Raw genomic sequence first — 17,463 nt, forward strand, 5'->3', positions numbered from 1 at the left:
TTATGTGCACGCTTACAGCAAAACAAAAAAAAAACACACAGGCAGCAAAATTCGGTCACCCGGTGTTTAAATTAACGCGGAACTCTTGCCTCTTGCGCGCACAACACGCGGCAGAGCGATTTCGGTGCGCCAGAGCGATCACACACTAGGTCACTAATGAGCTGCTGATGGGAGGAGTGGTTGGGGTTCAGCACAACACCGTTTCTGCTGCACTATGATACATTGTTTTGCTTGGCGCGATATGGAGGAAGCAGCCGAGTGGATTTGCTGTAAATGGGAATAACCGATGCAACAGTGCGCAATGCCGAGTGCAACCTTTAAAAAAAGGAACGTTTTAATGTAAGCAATTAAAACGAGCTCCAATCGCCAATTAGCTCTAACCGAGTCCGGTTTTATCAATGGGCAGGAGGCAAAACGGGACGGTAAGTTCCGTTCACTTGTTAAATCACCCGCGGTTAGGGTTGGTACTGGAGACTCGATTAGATGCTCGATCACCGTTGTTCGTAAAGAGCATATTTCGTGAAGGCTATGTGGTTTTAGATATGAAACTGATTTAGAGTTTAGAACACAATGTTTTCGAAGATCTTGCTTTACATATTGGGAAGTATAGTTAAAGATAACACCAAATAGAACCAAATTAGGAGTTCCTAGAATATTCCTGGCTCAGCTCTAAATCAGGGGTTGTTGGGCTTGGAATTGGAATTGATGGACTTTCTAACAGTTAAGTCCAGGTTGAAGAAATTAAAAATGCTGCCGATCCGGAGATTTTAAATCTCAATTCCTATATCCAATATCGAATAATCAAATATCTTAAGCTCTATAATCCAGATACCAGACTTCAGTAACTTAAATATTAGGCTTCAAAAACTGTGAATGTTTACATCTTTTTGCCACCTTTCGTTATAATCAGACTGTTTTAATTCTTCAAAATGAAAAATAAATTATTTTATCTAATAAAGATGCAGTAAAATTACATTTGTCCTATTGTTAATGTCTGAATCAGACAAGACAAGAAGCCTACGTTAGGTTTTCACTACTAAGGATTGGGAATAAACTTCACAATACGTTGCTTTGATCTTGCAAACTTCAATGAAAGACTGGAAATGTTTAAATTATCTCCATGTCTTTCTTCTGCTCGAGCTATTCTGCTCCAATATATAATTCAAATTAACCCGCATTTGGCCCTAGGGTCGCCGATCTCGTCTGCCATCAAGAGACATCAACACTGAGCAATGCGAACACTCAACTTGATCTACATCAGACATTACAACAACAACAACAACAACACGTCAACAAACCACATTTATATGGTGGAAGTTCCTCGGCGGAGAAAATAATGCCCCATACAGACACAGACGACGCCACCGGATTCACTACTCAGCTCGAGTTGTTCCCGTGAAAGCGAAATCCGAAATTTGTAGCGGGTGGTTGGGAGGGTTTGTGTTGTAGAAAATTCGCAACGTCTCAGTTACACACAGCACAGTGTTGCAGAAGAGAAATAAAGAGGGTAAAAAAAACTCCCATTGGCTGCCACAGCAGACGATTTATGGCCGGTATGTAAATCTAGCGCTCGGGATGTACAAAACACAACCCACATACACACACATACACACAAGGGCGAAACGTAAGAAACGTTTGTTGGAAAACTGAGACTCGGTGTACGTTGTTGGGGCCTAATGAAATACGAACGGACTGTCTGACTGGAAGGCTAATATGCTTGGTTATTGTGCTGTTGTTGTTGTTGTTGTTGTTGCTGTTTTGTTATGGTTGGAGACTTTCCAAAACATCAACCACCATCGATTGTCCATCGGTCGGTGGACTGGCGTTGTGATGCGATGTGTTTTCAATCAGCTCTCCAACCCTGTAGAGCCCACCCAGGCAGCGGACATCATGTTCCACATCATCGAGCAATGGAGTATTTCAGAACAAACACGGATTCGGACATGTGTAACACGTGCACGGGAGTTCCTTCGCCGCATTACACATCCCCTAACAAACCACCTGCACCACCACCTCTTACTACACTACAACTTTCTCCCTCGACGGTGTAGGCACGAATTTCACGAAAATTCAACAATAACAATACCAATTTCACGTACCAGGGAGATTGAGGGTGTGGTTTTGGATTTTACGTTTCGTTTTCTGCCTCTGCCAACAGCACTCGAAGATATTCACGAAATATCCGACCGAACGCTACACACCACTTCGACGGCACGGTCACGGCTTGTGTCCATGACAATCAGCAACATCAACACGGCGGGCGATTTACACTAGCATTACATACACACTGACGCCCTGGCTCTCGGTCTGGCTGTGTGGTTGCACCAATAGGCGCGATAATAAATTTTCCACCCACATTTCACTCTCGCAACGGTCGATCGGTGGAGGAGATCTCGTACGCCTCCTCCTACATGTCTTGCCATGTATGCACCCTGCTTCAACCCCGTACACGTTGATGCAGCTGATGATTCTAATGACTTAACTTCACGCTGCCTCTGTCTTCGGGCGAGTTCTGTTTCCCCCCACATTGTCCCGGGAAGGTCGAAGGTTAATGTGGGAGTGGGACCTCGCCCGCTAACTTCTGGCACCCTACGCGCAGGCAACCCAGGCAAGAAAGAAAGGTCGTGGTCGCGCGCCACCACCGGCAGGTTCGTCAACTTACCCGTGCCTCCAGCTTGTGGTTGGTCGCCTTCAGCTCGTTCCGCTCCGACTCGATCTTCTCCAGCTTTGCCCGCACCTGCTGCAGCTCGACCGTGGCCGCCTTCAGCTGCTCCTCCGTCCGGTGGACGGCGAGCAGTGGTGTGACGCGCACGAGCAGCCGCCACCAGGGCCAGTCGCGCACCTTCAGGAAGGCGCGCACGTTGCGCTGGATGCATTTGACGGCCAGCTCCTGCAGCCGGCGGCGGGCGAGCCGCCTCCGGGCCAGATATCCACGGCAGTGCGCCTGCAGCTGGATGACCCGATCCGACAGCAGATCGTCACGCTTTGCCTCAAGCGCGCCCAGCACACCGGAACGGAAGAATACCTGTGATATTAGGGGGGGAAAGAGAAACAGATAGAGACATTCAGAAGGCGTATCACAGCAACAATTAAAAAGGTAAACGGAACTTCCAACTGTCCGGAAGTAGATAAGCTGTCCTAAACAAGCACACACGCGCGTGTTGAAACATTGTAGGCGTTGGAAAAGCATGCGGAGCTCGGGTGACCTTTTGGGCGTCGCATGCTGAGATTTAGTCTACCGTACCAACCACCACCAACCACCACGCATTCACCTCCGCATAAGCCCGCTGAAGGTAACAACAGCACGTCTCGTCGGCAATGAGGGAGGATATCACGGTGTTCGGTGGATACGGTGGCAGCTGAGATAAGGAAAATGAGACACACTTTAAATTCCTGCGCAAAACCCAATTACAACACATCGCCAAAATCAAACATGTTTCGTCATTTGGAGCATCGCTTATTTTTCCACTGCACAGCGCAACCTTCGCCCCCAAAAACGCTTTCGGGCTGTGAGGCATGACGGCGGAGAAGGAGTTTCATCTTCATCCGGACACACACACATACACACGAGAGATGCGTGCGGAGCGCACGATTGGTTGTTTCTTAAGTTTTGTTCGAAATTTCGAGCTGTTTCGAAAAACGCAACTCGCAACTCCGCAGATAGTTTTGCGTTAACTAATTAGTTTGGATCAGAGTCGGGACTAGGCAACACAATTTGCTAAGTGCCCGTAAAATGCAAAGATCATCTCTAGATAAACTGATGCATAAATCATATCAATTTTGGAAATGATCCAGAATCCGTATCGGTCCTGATTCTGTGCCTACACAGGTTTTGGAAATGATCACTGATCCATGAAATGGAACTGATCCAGAACCCATACAGTTCTTAGATCGAAACCAGGACCCATGAAGGTCAATGGAACTGATCCTGAACCAAGGTGCCTGAATAGACTACAGATGGGTCCTTAGCTCTGATTTTGGTAACCATGATGGATCGAGATTTCTATGGAGATTGGCAGATAGGGAGTTAGGGTTGCTAAGGAATTTGTATGAGGTATTGTAAGTAACTATAGACTCCTTAGCTGACCATTGACCATAGACACCATTCCTGCTATGAAGCTGATACTGAAACCAAATTGGTCCTGGAATGGACACTCAGTCCATGTACGTCTTGGAACTGATATTGAACTCTTTACTCAGTCTCACAGTCCTGGACATGATCCTGAAGTCACATCGTTCCTGGAACTATTGCTGCACCCATACCGGATTTGAAACTAATCACAACCTTCAATCCTAACAACAATTCAATCAAACAATTCAATCCTAAATCTGTCAATCCCGTAATTGGTTCCTCAACAACAACTACTCGAAGCGTAGAAATTCAGCACACAAATTTAGCTCTGGCTTTGTATGTATATAGGAATTGATGGTTTTGCAGAAACAATTAATTCCTACCCCTTGGACTGTTTGGCAGTGCTAATTTTAGCTCACAAAAGCTCACTCCCAACAACTCCAAGAAGAAAGCCCCAGAAGTACCGGTACCGCCACTTTCGATTTCGTTAGCTCTTCACACTTTCTTGGCACCATCAATCGACCCAATAGAGTCCAAGCCCCCTTTGGTTCCTCTGCTGCTCGATGCAATTTTCACCAATTGTCTAAAACCTGCCGAACGAACTGAGCGGCAGATCGCCGATCGCGCACAATGCACAATTAAGCGTGGTCTTCGTCGTTGCGGCGCATCGCGTGATCGCGGAAAGCAGCTTCGCGCACCAAAATAAATGACCAACCAAAAACAACGCAAAAAAACGACAACAAATCTGCACCCAAACCACACGAAAGGCTTTCTCTCCCCCTTCACACACACACACTCCGAGAGTTTTAATGTTACCTTTTCGCCGTCATCAACGTTCCCGACGAAATCGGCACCACCGTTGATCGTAATTGTCGGTTGCTCGACCTGACCACCCTTGCCGGTGCTCTTCTTGCGCGGTCCAATTGCCGTCCCGGTGCCGGCCGTTCGATTCCAGCGTCCGCCTGCGTACTCCGGCAGCCCACCACCAGATTCCAGGTTCGTCGTCGTAGTCTGTGACTGAGCGTTTTCGAATATTCCCAGCAGACTTTCGTTCAGCTTGCCGGGCAGTGGTGCGGTTGCTGTTGCTGCAGCTGAACTGCCATTCGGTTTCTCCGGCTCACCGAACAGGTCCAAGTTTTCATTCGACATGCGGCCAGAATCCTCGCTCCAGTCGCTCTCGTGGTACGTGTCTTTGGTGGTGGCCGCGACCGCCATCGTGCTGATTAGCAGTGGCGCAGCAGCGGGTTGAGCAGCACAGACCACTGTACCACCGTCGCTGACGGTTAGCGAAATCGTCGGAGGCGTCAACGATGGTCGGCGGGTCGTCGTCGTGGACCCGTTTATCGGTGGCGAACCCGTCTGCAGTGCTTTCGACACCTTCACGCCACCACCACCATCACTATCATTACCGCTGCTGATCAGAGAACTCACTGCCGACGAAGAATCGGACGAAATCGGTCCCTTCACTGTGCTGCAGCTCTTGTTCTGCTTCACCAGGGCAGGTGACTTCAGTGGCGGTGGTGCGGTCGTTAGGGCGGGCGGTTTGGGCCAAGGCTTGCCCGTGCCAATCGAACTGCGGGACGACCCCTTTAAACCGTTGCAGAGCCTGCCGACTACACCTGGGCTATCGGACGATAGCTTGGACGACGCTAAACGTTTGCTGTCGGTCAGCGCTGCACGGGTACTGTTACTGGCAACTGGGCTGCTGGTGCGTCCACTGCCTACTGCTGCCCCGGAGCCGACGTTCGTCTTGGTAACGGCCGAAGGGTGATGTTTCTTTTCGCCCGCCACCACCGGATGATGCGCCGCTTTACTGCCCCCGACCGAAGGCGTAGTCACTGGGGCGTGATTGTTTTTGGGGCCACCACCAGCACCACCACCACCACCTCCACCGCTTGTGTGAGTTTGGGTCATCACGCTTGACGTGACCACCGTCGCTTGGGGTGATGTCGTTGCACCTGTCGCTGCTGCCCCTGCTGGCTGTTGATAGTGCGTCGATACACGCGACACCGTGCGGATGCGGATCGGGTTAACCGTTAGTTCTTCCACCTTGCGCAGTATTTCTTGGCCCTTCTCCAGACATTTGCACAGCAACTGGTCGCCTTTCAAGGGCTGCTGCTGGTGCTGGGAGCGCCTCACATTACCACCGTTGCTGGCCGTGAGATTACGCTTGCTTTGGGTGCTCATCTCAGCACCACCACAGCATGATTGTTTTGCTAAACTCACGGAGAAGCAGGCACACACAGCAGGCGATGGGCGATGGAATGATGCTGAGATGCACTTCAAACGGCGCAGCAAAGAAAAAAACACTCTCTAATCTACACAGACACAGTACAAAATACCGCTTGCAACACGCACACACACACTCCCTTCAGCTCACTGCTTGCTAGTGGAATGAAATATGTAAACTGTTGAACAAATTAAAACACTCGCGCAACTGTGGCAAATGTTGGGAAGGGGGTGACGTGTAATTACAGTGTCCTCCAGCGATAGAAACCATTATCGGTCGCAATCGCGAATGCGAGAGCTGGGCATATCTTACGCATCGATCAAAAGACATGACACAATCGATCACATTCACCCCCACACAGGGTGTGTGTGTGCGCAACGACCAGACGGACCGACACAGGGACACCCATTGACGCATAGAGCGGGCGCGCGCACTCACTACTGCGAACGGTACCTACGCCAATTCCGATGAACTCTAATGCAGAAGAGAGCATCAGATTGATTCGCGGGTTCGTTGCTTTATACACCTACACCACTCTATTGCTCGCACAAACTGCCGAAGCCTGGCCTATTATTATTATGATCGCAGCACATCCGCAGGCATCTTCGTTGCCTTCCTCTCACTCCGCCACCATCATCATCATCATCATCATCATCATAAGACACATTAATTTCCAAGCCCAGCTTTTTGGAGCCATTTTCCGTTGGTTTTGAAGAAGAGGAGAGGAGAATAGACACGAACAAGAGGAGAGACCAAAAAAAAACCTGCACGATTGATAGACGCCAACAACAATGGAAATCGGCGCCTGCTACTGAGAAGAGCAGAACTGCAGCAACAGCAGCAGTAGAAAAAAAGGGTTCGTCGCTACCGCACTCGCGAGGGCTTTTTTAAAGACGAACGCGAGAGCGGGAAGGCAAGGGTACGGTAGCGTTTCCTTAATAGACAAAAACAAAAATTATTAGCCTTGGTGGTGGTGGCTTTCCAGCAGCATACGATATGAGCATAACACAATCTTTTCCTTCCCCACATACACAAAAACACACACACACACACAGAGGTGTGATTGGCAAAAAGGGGTGGTGGGGCGCACCCTTTCTCTCCGTTGCACTTTTTTCCCCGTTCCTTCGTTCGTTCGTGTCTCGTTGAGTTCTCTCCTCCAGCGCCGTATAGAAATAGAAAAGGTATAATGAAATACGCTTTCACGCGCTTTTCTCTTTCCTTTGGTACAGACACGCACACACATACACACACTAACACAGGTACAATATTCACTCACACGCGCCGATCTACACGGCGCACCCGATGCAGCGGAGTAGGCTGTTGTGGTTCGATTTATGAGAGATCTTTCACGAAAGAAAACTTGGAGGCCGGGTGAAAGCACGCCAGGCGACGAACCTTTTTTTTTCGCTTTGCTTCTACGCGGCAATTTTCTTGCCAACACGGGAAAGGATATTCTTTACAATCGGCACTACACGAAGTCCCACAAAACAGCAACCCCCGTTTAACACGATCAACACACGCTGAATGCAACACGCACTGTACTGTACGGCACGGCACAAATAACGCTTGGCTTCGCTAAAACTGGAAAGGCGCGAGAGCGCGGGCCACGCAGCACACGTTGCAACGTTGCACCGACAGCCAAAAACAGACCGACAGCTTGCACCGTTAATGCCTGTATTGCTGGGATCGTATTGCTTCTGATAAAGGGAAAAACAACATTCGCTGCGGAGGGAGGAGGGGTTCGTCGTTTCCTGCTTTGCTGAAACGAACGACTCAGCGCCGACCTCGAAACTTTGCGCCCCCAAAAAAGGGCGAAACGGGAAGGTGGGTCGCGATCGATTTCGTACCGTGCGCGACGACGTCTTGACTATGACTGGAAACTTGGGGGACAAACACACACACACAAACACTCGGAGCACACGCCGGTGACTTGGTGATCAATTTTCCCTTACGTCTTTTTTATTTTCGCGGGCAACTCTACACACCAAACCCTTTTCGAACAGATCGCAGCAAACTTGGCAAACGATCCCACCGTGGTCGAACGTTTGTAAGCGAATGAATGCTGGGCTTCACCGTTCGCCGTCTTGTTGGGTGATGCTGGAGCAGCAAACCAACATCACCACCACCAACACCACCATCACCATGGAAGCAATTGATCATCAACAAGGCGAGCGACCGTGAGAGTGCGAGCGAGAGGCATTAACACAGCGTGCGGCTTTTCTTCTTCACTTCCGATTCTATGCTGCTGCTTCTCGAGCGGGTATGCTTTTTTTATAATGCCCCGTTGTTTCGCTTCTTTTGCTTCACCTCTATTCTCCACTAACTGTCCCACACACACACACACACGCACAAAGATGATCAAGGAAAGTGTGTTTTTGAAATTGTGTGCCTGTGCGAGTTCTTTTCGCTCTTTTGCCAACCTGTCCTAAGAAAAAAAAAACCACTTGCCTCGCTGGCGGCTGGCTGGTGGCCCCGGAATGCTAATGCTCTACCTTACAACCGGGACAACCACAAGGAACGATCGATCGTTTTGAAAGCCCCGGTGTTTCACACACACACACAGCCCTCTGAATAGGGGTAGATTGTGAGTGTGTGTGTATGGACGATGTGTTGGTAAGCATAAGCAAGTGAAAGCGGCAATCAAACCAGCATAAGCCAAAACATTCGAGCACCTGTCTGCTGTAGGGGCTTTAAAACTGCTCGAATAATCAGGTGTGAGCTGGGCGCACGTGCGTTTAGGACAGCTTTAACATCATATTTCTTTTCCGTTTTCCGTGTTTTAGGAATTGTTTGAAAAATCTCAACTTCTGCCACATAATTCCCCTTACCTGACTCGTTCCAATTCGATACACGGACGAATCGACCTCGCAGTTGCTGAGAATGTTATCGACCGTGGCCGCTTCACCGTTCGCGCCATTCGCACCGCCGCCGGCGCCACCTCCGCCCGTTGTGCCTCCCTCCGCCAGCAGCCCGAAGCGAATGACAAACTCGCCGAGCGGCACACTGATCGGGAAGCCGAGCCGATACAGCCGGGCAAAGTCAAGCATCTGCGAGCCGCGAAGCTGTAAAGGAAAGAAGGGAAAACCAGGGTAAATACAAGCAAACAGCAACCCTAAAACTACCCCCAAAAAAAACAAAAAAAGCTTATCAACCGTACCTGACTCCGCAGCAGCGGAATGTTGATGATGTCGTCCTCCGCCCGCCTACCGTTCATTTCGTGCGTTAGTTGGTGGTGCTGTTGCTGCTGCTGCTGGTCAAACAGGCAGCCCGTCATTGCCATCGCCGTGCCACCGTTGTGCTGGGGCAGATAGCAGTACACAAAGTGCATCCCGGTGCGCCTGAGCGTATCGATCAGACAGTCGACCGTGTACTTCACCTGCACAATCACGCTGTTGCGCTTCGGGAAGCCCGTCCCGGTGTACGTCCGCCGGATGCTGCTCATACGCCGCAGCGATTGCTGCTGCAGCTGCTGCGACGAGCCGCCACCGCCGAACGCCAGCGAATCCATCGCACCGCCAAGCGTCCCCACGAACAGGCCATTGATTTCCGGCTTCACACTGTCGCGCAAACAGTTCAGCGCCCGCTGCGGCATGTAGTGAGCTTGGGCGGCCGCCTCCCGCAGCCAGCTGGTGACCGAGTACAGCACCGGATTCGTACCGAGCAGATGCTGCAGCACGACATCGCACGCACCGGTTGGGACGCTCGCACGCAGCAGCAACGTTTCGCGCGTCTCCCGGTCCCCGTACGCCGCAAACAACCGTTCCAGGAAGCGTGCGTCACGATCGTCCGGAGCGCCATTTGCTCCACCGACACCCGTATCGTCGTCAAAATCGTCCACTGCGCTGGAATCTCCTCCCTTCGCCACGGTGACAGGGTTCAGCAGCTGCTCCTCGTCCAGCATCCACAGCAGTCCCTTGCGCGGCTCGTGGCTCTGGGGCACCTTGTCGAGCAGTGCGACCATCGCGGCCGGGCTGCTGTGTCCACTGCCCGTGCTGTCCGTTGCCATCAGCGCGAGCGAATCCTCCACCGTCACCATCTCCTGCGCGTACCGTGCCCGCGGCTGCACCAGCATCGCGTTGTGGAACAGCAGCTGCAGCCGCTCGTGCAGGTAGTTGAAGCGCAAATCCGCCAGCGTGCTGGCCGCCGTACCGCCACCAACGCTGGCCGGGTTCTGAAAGCCGGGCACATCCACCAGCAGCACCGAGCCGATCGTTTGGTGGGGCGTGACGGCCGCGATGGATTTATTAATCAGCCCCACGAGCGTGTAGAACAGCTCCGTGTACAGCGCCTCGGTAAAAGCGGTCAGTCCCTCCGCTACGGTGGCCGTGCTGAGGCTCGCCTTAGACGTACCGCCCGATCCCGTCTCGGGAAACACGTAGGACAGCAGATCCTCCATCGGAATGCCAAGCAGCATGGCGGCTTTTTGTGCGGCCCGCGGGTTTACAAACTGCACCCGACCGGCGACAATAACCGCACCGGACTGTGAAAGATGGTGGATGGCCGCGAGGACGTACCAGATGCCCCGCACCGCTCCCTGGTCGATGTTGAGCACACGGAACGCTTGACACAGCCGCTGATAGTCGATCGATTCCTGCTCCACCGTACCATTACCCCCGGCGGACGCATCCCCAGCGACCGGTTCCAGCAGCAGCTCCTTCCGCAAAGCTCCTCCATCGACTCCGGCCAAAAAACTCCACCGCGGTACGCCAGCCGTTCCGCGGTTCGATCCACCCGCCGGCCGCATACGGTCGATCGGCATGATCTGAATCGACCCGGACACGATCTGCCCACTGTGATCAAAGTCCAGCGCAAAGATTTGCGTAAACTTGGTCGCATTTCCATTCAGCGCCGTTCGCTCGTTGCCAAACGCGTCCAGTATCGTCCCAATGGCGCTCACCTTCTCCACCGTCAGTGCTCGCTGCACTGCCGGCTGCACCTCCGGCCGACTGGCAAGCGTCAGGTAGTAGAGCGCGTGCTTAAAGCTGGTCGTTTTGCCCGCCCCGGACCGGCCGAGAAAGATCAGGCTCTGGTCGCGGCGCGTCTCCAGCATCGCGCGGTACGCCGTCTGGGCCTGGGCGAAGATGTGCGGCGGCATGTCGTCTTCCGCCTTGCAGCCGCGAAACATGGACGCCACCTTCTCCGAGTACAGGGCGAGCGGTGCCATCGGGTTGACAATGAGCAGCACTGGGCCGGCCCGCGTGTGTATCAGATTGTTGGCGAACCGCTGCCGCAGCACGTGCAGCACGGACGATTCGTTCAGGTGCGGCAGCTGGCACACGTCCTCGACGAGATCGAGCGTGGCCGGGTTCGCCACCTCCAGATCGTCCTCGTCGATCAGCAGCTCCTCCCCGGTCGCTTCCAGCCGGATCCAAACCTTCCCCGCCTGATGGTGCGAAGGCATCGCAACGGTCGAGGGGGAAAGCTGCTGCTTGTACGCCGCCGTAAAGCCACCCCGATGGATCAACCAAACGCGCCCACCGACGGCAGACGGGTCGAGCTCGTGTCTGCCAGTTGGATCGGTCACACCAGCCCCCGGGCCCGTTTGTACCTTCTGGAAGCGCCTGCTTGCGCTGCGCTTCAGCGTGTTGCAGTCCTCGGCCGGGGCACCGCTGTGCGGCGTGGCGCTTACACACCGCCGCGACAGCTCAATCAGCTCCGCGATCGGTTGCACCTGTACCAGCACCGAGTCGCCACTGTTCCGTATCATTTCGATGATCGTTTCGCGGCTCAGCTCCTCCACCGGCTGCCCGTTGACGCGCAGCAACCGATCGCCGGGCAGTAGGCCCGTCCGCACCGCACCGGTTGCGCTCGGTTCGGCGAAAATAATCGCTCTCATCTGCGGGGGACCACCGGCGGGCCGCACCATCGACAGTCCGGCCGATGGTCGGTCGAGCACAAACGCCTTGCGCAGGCTGAAGCCGAAATCGTTCCGCGGGCCCTTCTGGCGCTGTATTACCAGCTCCCGGGGCGGCGGTAGCGCTTGCAGGTTTATGGGCGGTAGGGACAGTGTGACGCTCCCGTTCGCCGTGACCCGCTCGTCGAACGGATGGACGCGCCCGATGCGTCCCTCGTAGCCCTGCGATTCGCCGACCGGGCTGAGCGAAAACGGGGGCGTCGCGAAGGACGAGTTGGTGGTCGTGGTGGTCGTGTCGGTAAGGCTGTCGGCGCTCGGGGACGGTGAGGCTAGCAGCTGCAGCATGGCGGCCGACGACGAGGGGGATGCGACCAGTCCCGCGTCCACCGGTCCACTGCTCCCGGTTCCTGTGAGGCTCGAGCGTGAACCTTTCAGTATGCCACGCTTCGGCGGCCGTGGTGGGATGGGCGGTAGGTTCGTTTTCGTACCGCCCGGTGTGTGGGGCGGCTGCGAACCACCGACACTACCATCGCCCCCACCACCGTAAGAAGAGGGTGAGGTGGGTTGCAGTGTGGTGGTAGTGCTGCAAAACGAAACGCGCTCCACCATCTCCCCGTTGCGGTCGATGTAGGTGGTCGTGTTAGCGACGGCCAGCACCTCCTCCGTGCCCCGGTCCAGCTCCCGGTGGTCCACGTCGAGCTGGGCGAAAAAGGACGCACTGTAATCCGCCGTGATGCCACTCGGCAGCTTTTCCTTCTCTTTCCGCCTGCCGCGTATCTTGAGCGATCGACGCACCTGCGAACGAGAGGAGGAGAATTTTTATTGAAAAACATTGAAATAAATTGCATTAAATAGTCAATTTTACCTCATCCAACCGCAGCAATTCCTCCGCGCTCATGCTGCCCGCATGCCCGCCGGATGTGCCACTGCCGCCGCCCACCCCGAGCAGCAACTGTTTGCCCTCCTTGCGGGCCTTTTTCTCCTTCTTCCGGCGGTCCTTCTCGTCACCGTCCAGCCCGGACAGTGCGCCAATGACGGACAGGCCACCGGATGATCCAATACTACCACCAGCACCACCACCGCCCGCTCCACCGCTTCCGTTGCCTGTGCCACTGTTATTGCTACTGCTGCCGCCGCCGCCTCCTGCGACACCGGCCACTCCTTTCTTCATAAAATTAAACATTTCTGCGTATGTGTGTGTGTGGGGAGGGGAGAGTGTGGGTTATATCCTTTCCTTTCCGGTTGCAAATATTATTCTTCCGCTTCTTCTTCTTCTTTTTTTCTTATTTAACGCCGCTGATCCGTGGGTTTTCCTGTCGTGGAAAAGAGAAGAAGATTGTGTTACTTAAAAATGTTTTGCTCCAGCACACAGCACACACACACACACACACACACACACACACAACCGGGCGCGTTTGCTGGTCGTGTTGCGCTATCTTTTGCTTGTTTTTTTTCTGTCTTTTTCGTGTAGGCCCAAAGTATGCGGTATCCCGTTATGATTTCGTCACCCCGTTCGCGACCACTGCTGGGTTGGCGGCGACGGGCTGGGTGTGGAATGTTTGTGGGCCAACCGTGTTTTTACTCTCTGTTTACCATCCACTTCACCAAACGGGGAAGGGAGGGGGGGGGGATGTTTGGTGGATTTTATGTGTGTATGTGTTAGCCCTTCCCTTTATCGCTCGTTTCCCGCAGCGTTATCAGTGTTACCGGAGACGGTTCGAAAAAGGTGAATCTGCTCGCTTGGCTTGGCTTTATCTTTCACGCGCAAACAACACCACAGCCACACCTGAATTTACGCAAATGGAACGTGTCACCAGCAGGGCCAGCTACGATCACATGCCTTCGTGACACTTTCCACAAGCAAGAAGCGGTGGTTTCTAAACCACCGCAAGACGCATTTCGCGACCAGTCTCGCGCGGCAGGCAAATCTTGGACCGTGTCTTGGACTACTTAATATAGAAAGGGGCGTGTGTGTGTGTTTGTGTGTGTGCGTTTGCGTATTATTAATATGCATCGATGGTTGCTTTCTTTTGTGGCCGTTTGTTTTTGCTGCTGCTGCTGCTGCTGTTCCTGTTTCGCTGTTTTTGCTTCTTGTTTTACCCGCCCAAGCCCTTCTAGCGATTTACGATGGTTCCGTGGCTTTTTTTTTTGTTAAACAAACAACAGACACGGTGCGGGAGAAAAAAAAGGGAAAACAATCCGGCGCTGTGGGGAGAGACCCCCCCACCGTTTCGTCCCTCGTCTGGCTCGCGGCTGACCGCAGCACGGACGCGCGGGTTCGATTCCGCCACGCAAAAACGGTGGGAGAGCGCACGGGTTTTAAGTTCGATTTTTGCGGTTTTGTTCTAAGGGTGTTGACGCCTGCTTCGTCGCTCCCAACCAACGACAGCCGGATACATCACCGAGCGCGCGTGTGTGGGTGACGGAAGACGACCAGAGACAACCAGCAGAAAAGGGCTAGCACAAAGCAAAAAAATACACACACACACACACACACACACACATACACACACACACACACACACACACACACACACACACAAACACACTCCTAACGAGGGAATTGGTGGTAATAACAACCGTCCGTCTGGCTGCTTCCTCTCTTCACCCGCAATCCGGGCCCTCTGTCCCTTGGCGAGACGGCCCGATTGTTCTTAATCAAAGCGACACCGAAGGCTGCTTCGATTCCGGGAACAGTAGGCAGAGACTTTTCCGCACACACACACACACTCTTTTGTGTCACTTTAGCACTCCGACGGGACCGAAGGGCGTGTACAGTCTGGTGTGTCCGCGGGAGTCAAATTAGGAGCAAGAATGCAAGGAACGTCAACTCCAAAACTTGAGGGAGACACAATTGAACACAACTTTACCACACACACAGGGGCACTGCTCTCTGTCACTGGCCAAAAGTCCCGCAACCCTTAGCCCTTCTCTTCACTGTTTTTTTGCGTGGGAACAGGTAAGTGACCCAACTAGAGCGGAGGAAACAGTGTGACAGGAATTGTGTGTCGTGTTTGTTTGTACCTATTGCCAGCAACCCTCTTCCAGGCGGCCGGGGTTTTCGGGAATCGGCTGGTCCGTCCAAGATGACGACGACAAACATCTAAACGGGGGAAAGCACTCTACACACGCACGCACCGCACCACACACACGGCCGCTCACGTTCGCGTTCGCGCTGGCAAATAGCACGGGAAGCAGACCAGAAGTCAGAAACACACCAAATAAAACGCACGCACACACACTCACACGGAGGCACGGAGGGAAAAGTAGTCCACACTCTTCTGGGCTCTTGCTGGCTGGCTGGCTAGATGTCGCGCTTGGCCGTTGGTGTGTTGTGCTGTTGTGCTGCGCCGCGCGGCTGTTCTCTTTAGAAAGAGCAGCAAGCGAAGGAAAAAAAGGGTCGAGTGCAGCTGTGCGAGAGAGAGTGAGTGGGAGAGCGTGCGTGAGCGAGCGGCGGTGGTGGTGGCTGGAACGGACGAACGACGGCGGCAGCAGCACAGAGCGACAACAGAGAGCGCCCGTCCCACGAGAGTGTGAAGGAGCGAGCGAGAGAGAAAGATGGTTTTTAAAAGTTTTTTTTGCTGGAGCGTTAGGGTTACGCTGCCGGGTTGAGTGCTTCGCCGCTGCTGCTGTCTGGAAGTAGTGATGGATAACGTTGGCAAAACTCCGGTGTCGACTCCGATTCGATTCCAATTATTTCGGAATCGACTCCGGATGGCAGGTCTGGTCAGCATTGTCCGGAGTCGTTCGGAATCGCCTGGAATCGCCTGGAATCGCCCGGAGTCGTTCGGAGTTGTTCGGAGTCGTAGTCGGAGTTCGGAGTTGTTCGGAGTCGTAGCCGGCCGGAGTCATTCGGAGTCGTTCAGAGTCGAAGTCGTCCATCGGAGTCGTCCAAATTTGGTCCAAATTTTGTCCAAAGGTCTGTATACGAAGTGCACGCGCAAAGGGAAAGACAAAAAACACAGCGAAATGAAATGCCTCACAACAAGCACATTGCACCGGACGGCTCCATCACACTCGATGACATTGCCTTCAAAATTACAACAGATTTCCATACTACCAGTAATATATCAGAATATGATCTTATAAGAGAACTTTTCGAATTACAGAAAACATAAATATGATCGTAGAAAGTAGGCTTAGGTATATTAAGGTTAAGTAGGTGAGTTATGAATTTTCATATAGCATACTTCTCCAAACACTCATGTACAAAATGATCCAATCTGCCTCCTGGCACTATTGTTTATGATGACGTTGAAAAGCTACTGCTAAAACTCGCAAATACTAGGTTCAAATACAAAGCAAAAGCTCCTGGAGTGTCCAACTGGACTATGAGGGGCGCTGTGCGTTGCTTGGCATAGAGACACTGAAGCAAAGGTACAGCAACGCTCAGAAGCTGTTTGTAGTGGGACTTTTTGACAATGGGATCGACACGCCCGCGCTTCTTTCGAAGCTCAACATGTATGTCCCGCCGAGATCGCTTCGAGCTAGATCGCTACTCGACGTAGAGGAACGAGGCACTCGCTTTGACTCCTCTGATCCGTTTATCATCCGTACCGTGCAACCTTTTACGTGTTAACTATTGTAACTTAAGACTAAACGTGACAAAACGATAACTAATACCCGACTGTAATGTAATGTATGTTAGCGAATTCGCTTCAAGAGGGCCACTCGCGGTCCGTTGAATTTTAATTGATAAATAACAAATGACAAAGCAAAAGTGAAAAATAAACTGAAATTTTAACGACAACAGCACCAAACGGCTCTTATTGACTCCAACCGACCCCGATTCCGGTCGACTCCGATCAACTCTGGACGACTGCAAATGACTCCGATTCTAGACGACTCCAAACGACTCCGATTCTAGACGACTCCAAACGACTCCGACTCCGAGCGAATCCGAGCAGAACTAGTATTTTGGATTTGGCCGGTGTCGGAATCGGAGTCGAGGGTGCGCTCCAAAGAGCACATCACTATCTGGAAAGGCGCAGTTTTTGACGCTCGGCTCGACGGTTGCGGAAGATCGGCGGAGGCTGTGATGTGTTGCGTACTACTACTACGCGACGTTCGCCATTGTTTTCATCTATTATGTCTATCTAATTGGTATGGGGACAGCTCGAACGAGCTGACCTACTTATTTCTAACGAATTCTGTTTACAAACATAATGTATTCTATTGCACACATTTCGTTCGCACGTGAAATGTTCAAAAACTGCTTACGCAAAATTACATTTAAAACGTAAATTTATTTCTTTTTCTTTTGCATTTCTTTCACATTTTGAAAAAAAAAAAATAAAACGCATCGAT

The 17,463-nt window shown here is 52.5% G+C and overlaps 1 protein-coding gene across 12 annotated transcripts in view; it reads right to left on the reverse strand.

Annotated features, from left to right (window-relative positions):
* LOC1270789 (unconventional myosin-XVIIIa) overlaps positions 1 to 15,584 on the reverse strand; it is a 28,012-nt gene extending 12,428 nt beyond the window's left edge. For 2 of the 12 annotated variants that reach the window (XM_061659859.1, XM_061659860.1), the window contains exons 1-5: positions 15,181 to 15,583; positions 13,022 to 13,469; positions 9,460 to 12,951; positions 9,131 to 9,364; positions 2,663 to 3,025 (exon numbers count right to left, since the gene is read on the reverse strand). In XM_061659859.1, the coding sequence (XP_061515843.1) occupies positions 2,663 to 3,025; positions 9,131 to 9,364; positions 9,460 to 12,951; positions 13,022 to 13,339 (4,407 nt within the window). In that variant the 5' untranslated portion in view covers positions 13,340 to 13,469; positions 15,181 to 15,583. Of the gene's footprint in view, positions 1 to 2,099; positions 2,225 to 2,662; positions 3,026 to 4,888; positions 7,170 to 8,149; positions 8,386 to 9,130; positions 9,365 to 9,459; positions 12,952 to 13,021; positions 13,470 to 13,952; positions 14,321 to 15,180 lie in introns of those variants that run through there. The other 10 variants (XM_061659863.1, XM_061659861.1, XM_061659862.1 and 7 more) reach the window with 10 other exon arrangements.
* Positions 15,585 to 17,463: the final 1,879 nt, after the last annotated feature.

This window comes from Anopheles gambiae, chromosome 3 (genome assembly GCF_943734735.2).
Source record: "Anopheles gambiae chromosome 3, idAnoGambNW_F1_1, whole genome shotgun sequence".
In the NCBI taxonomy this organism is placed as follows: domain Eukaryota; kingdom Metazoa; phylum Arthropoda; class Insecta; order Diptera; family Culicidae; genus Anopheles; species Anopheles gambiae.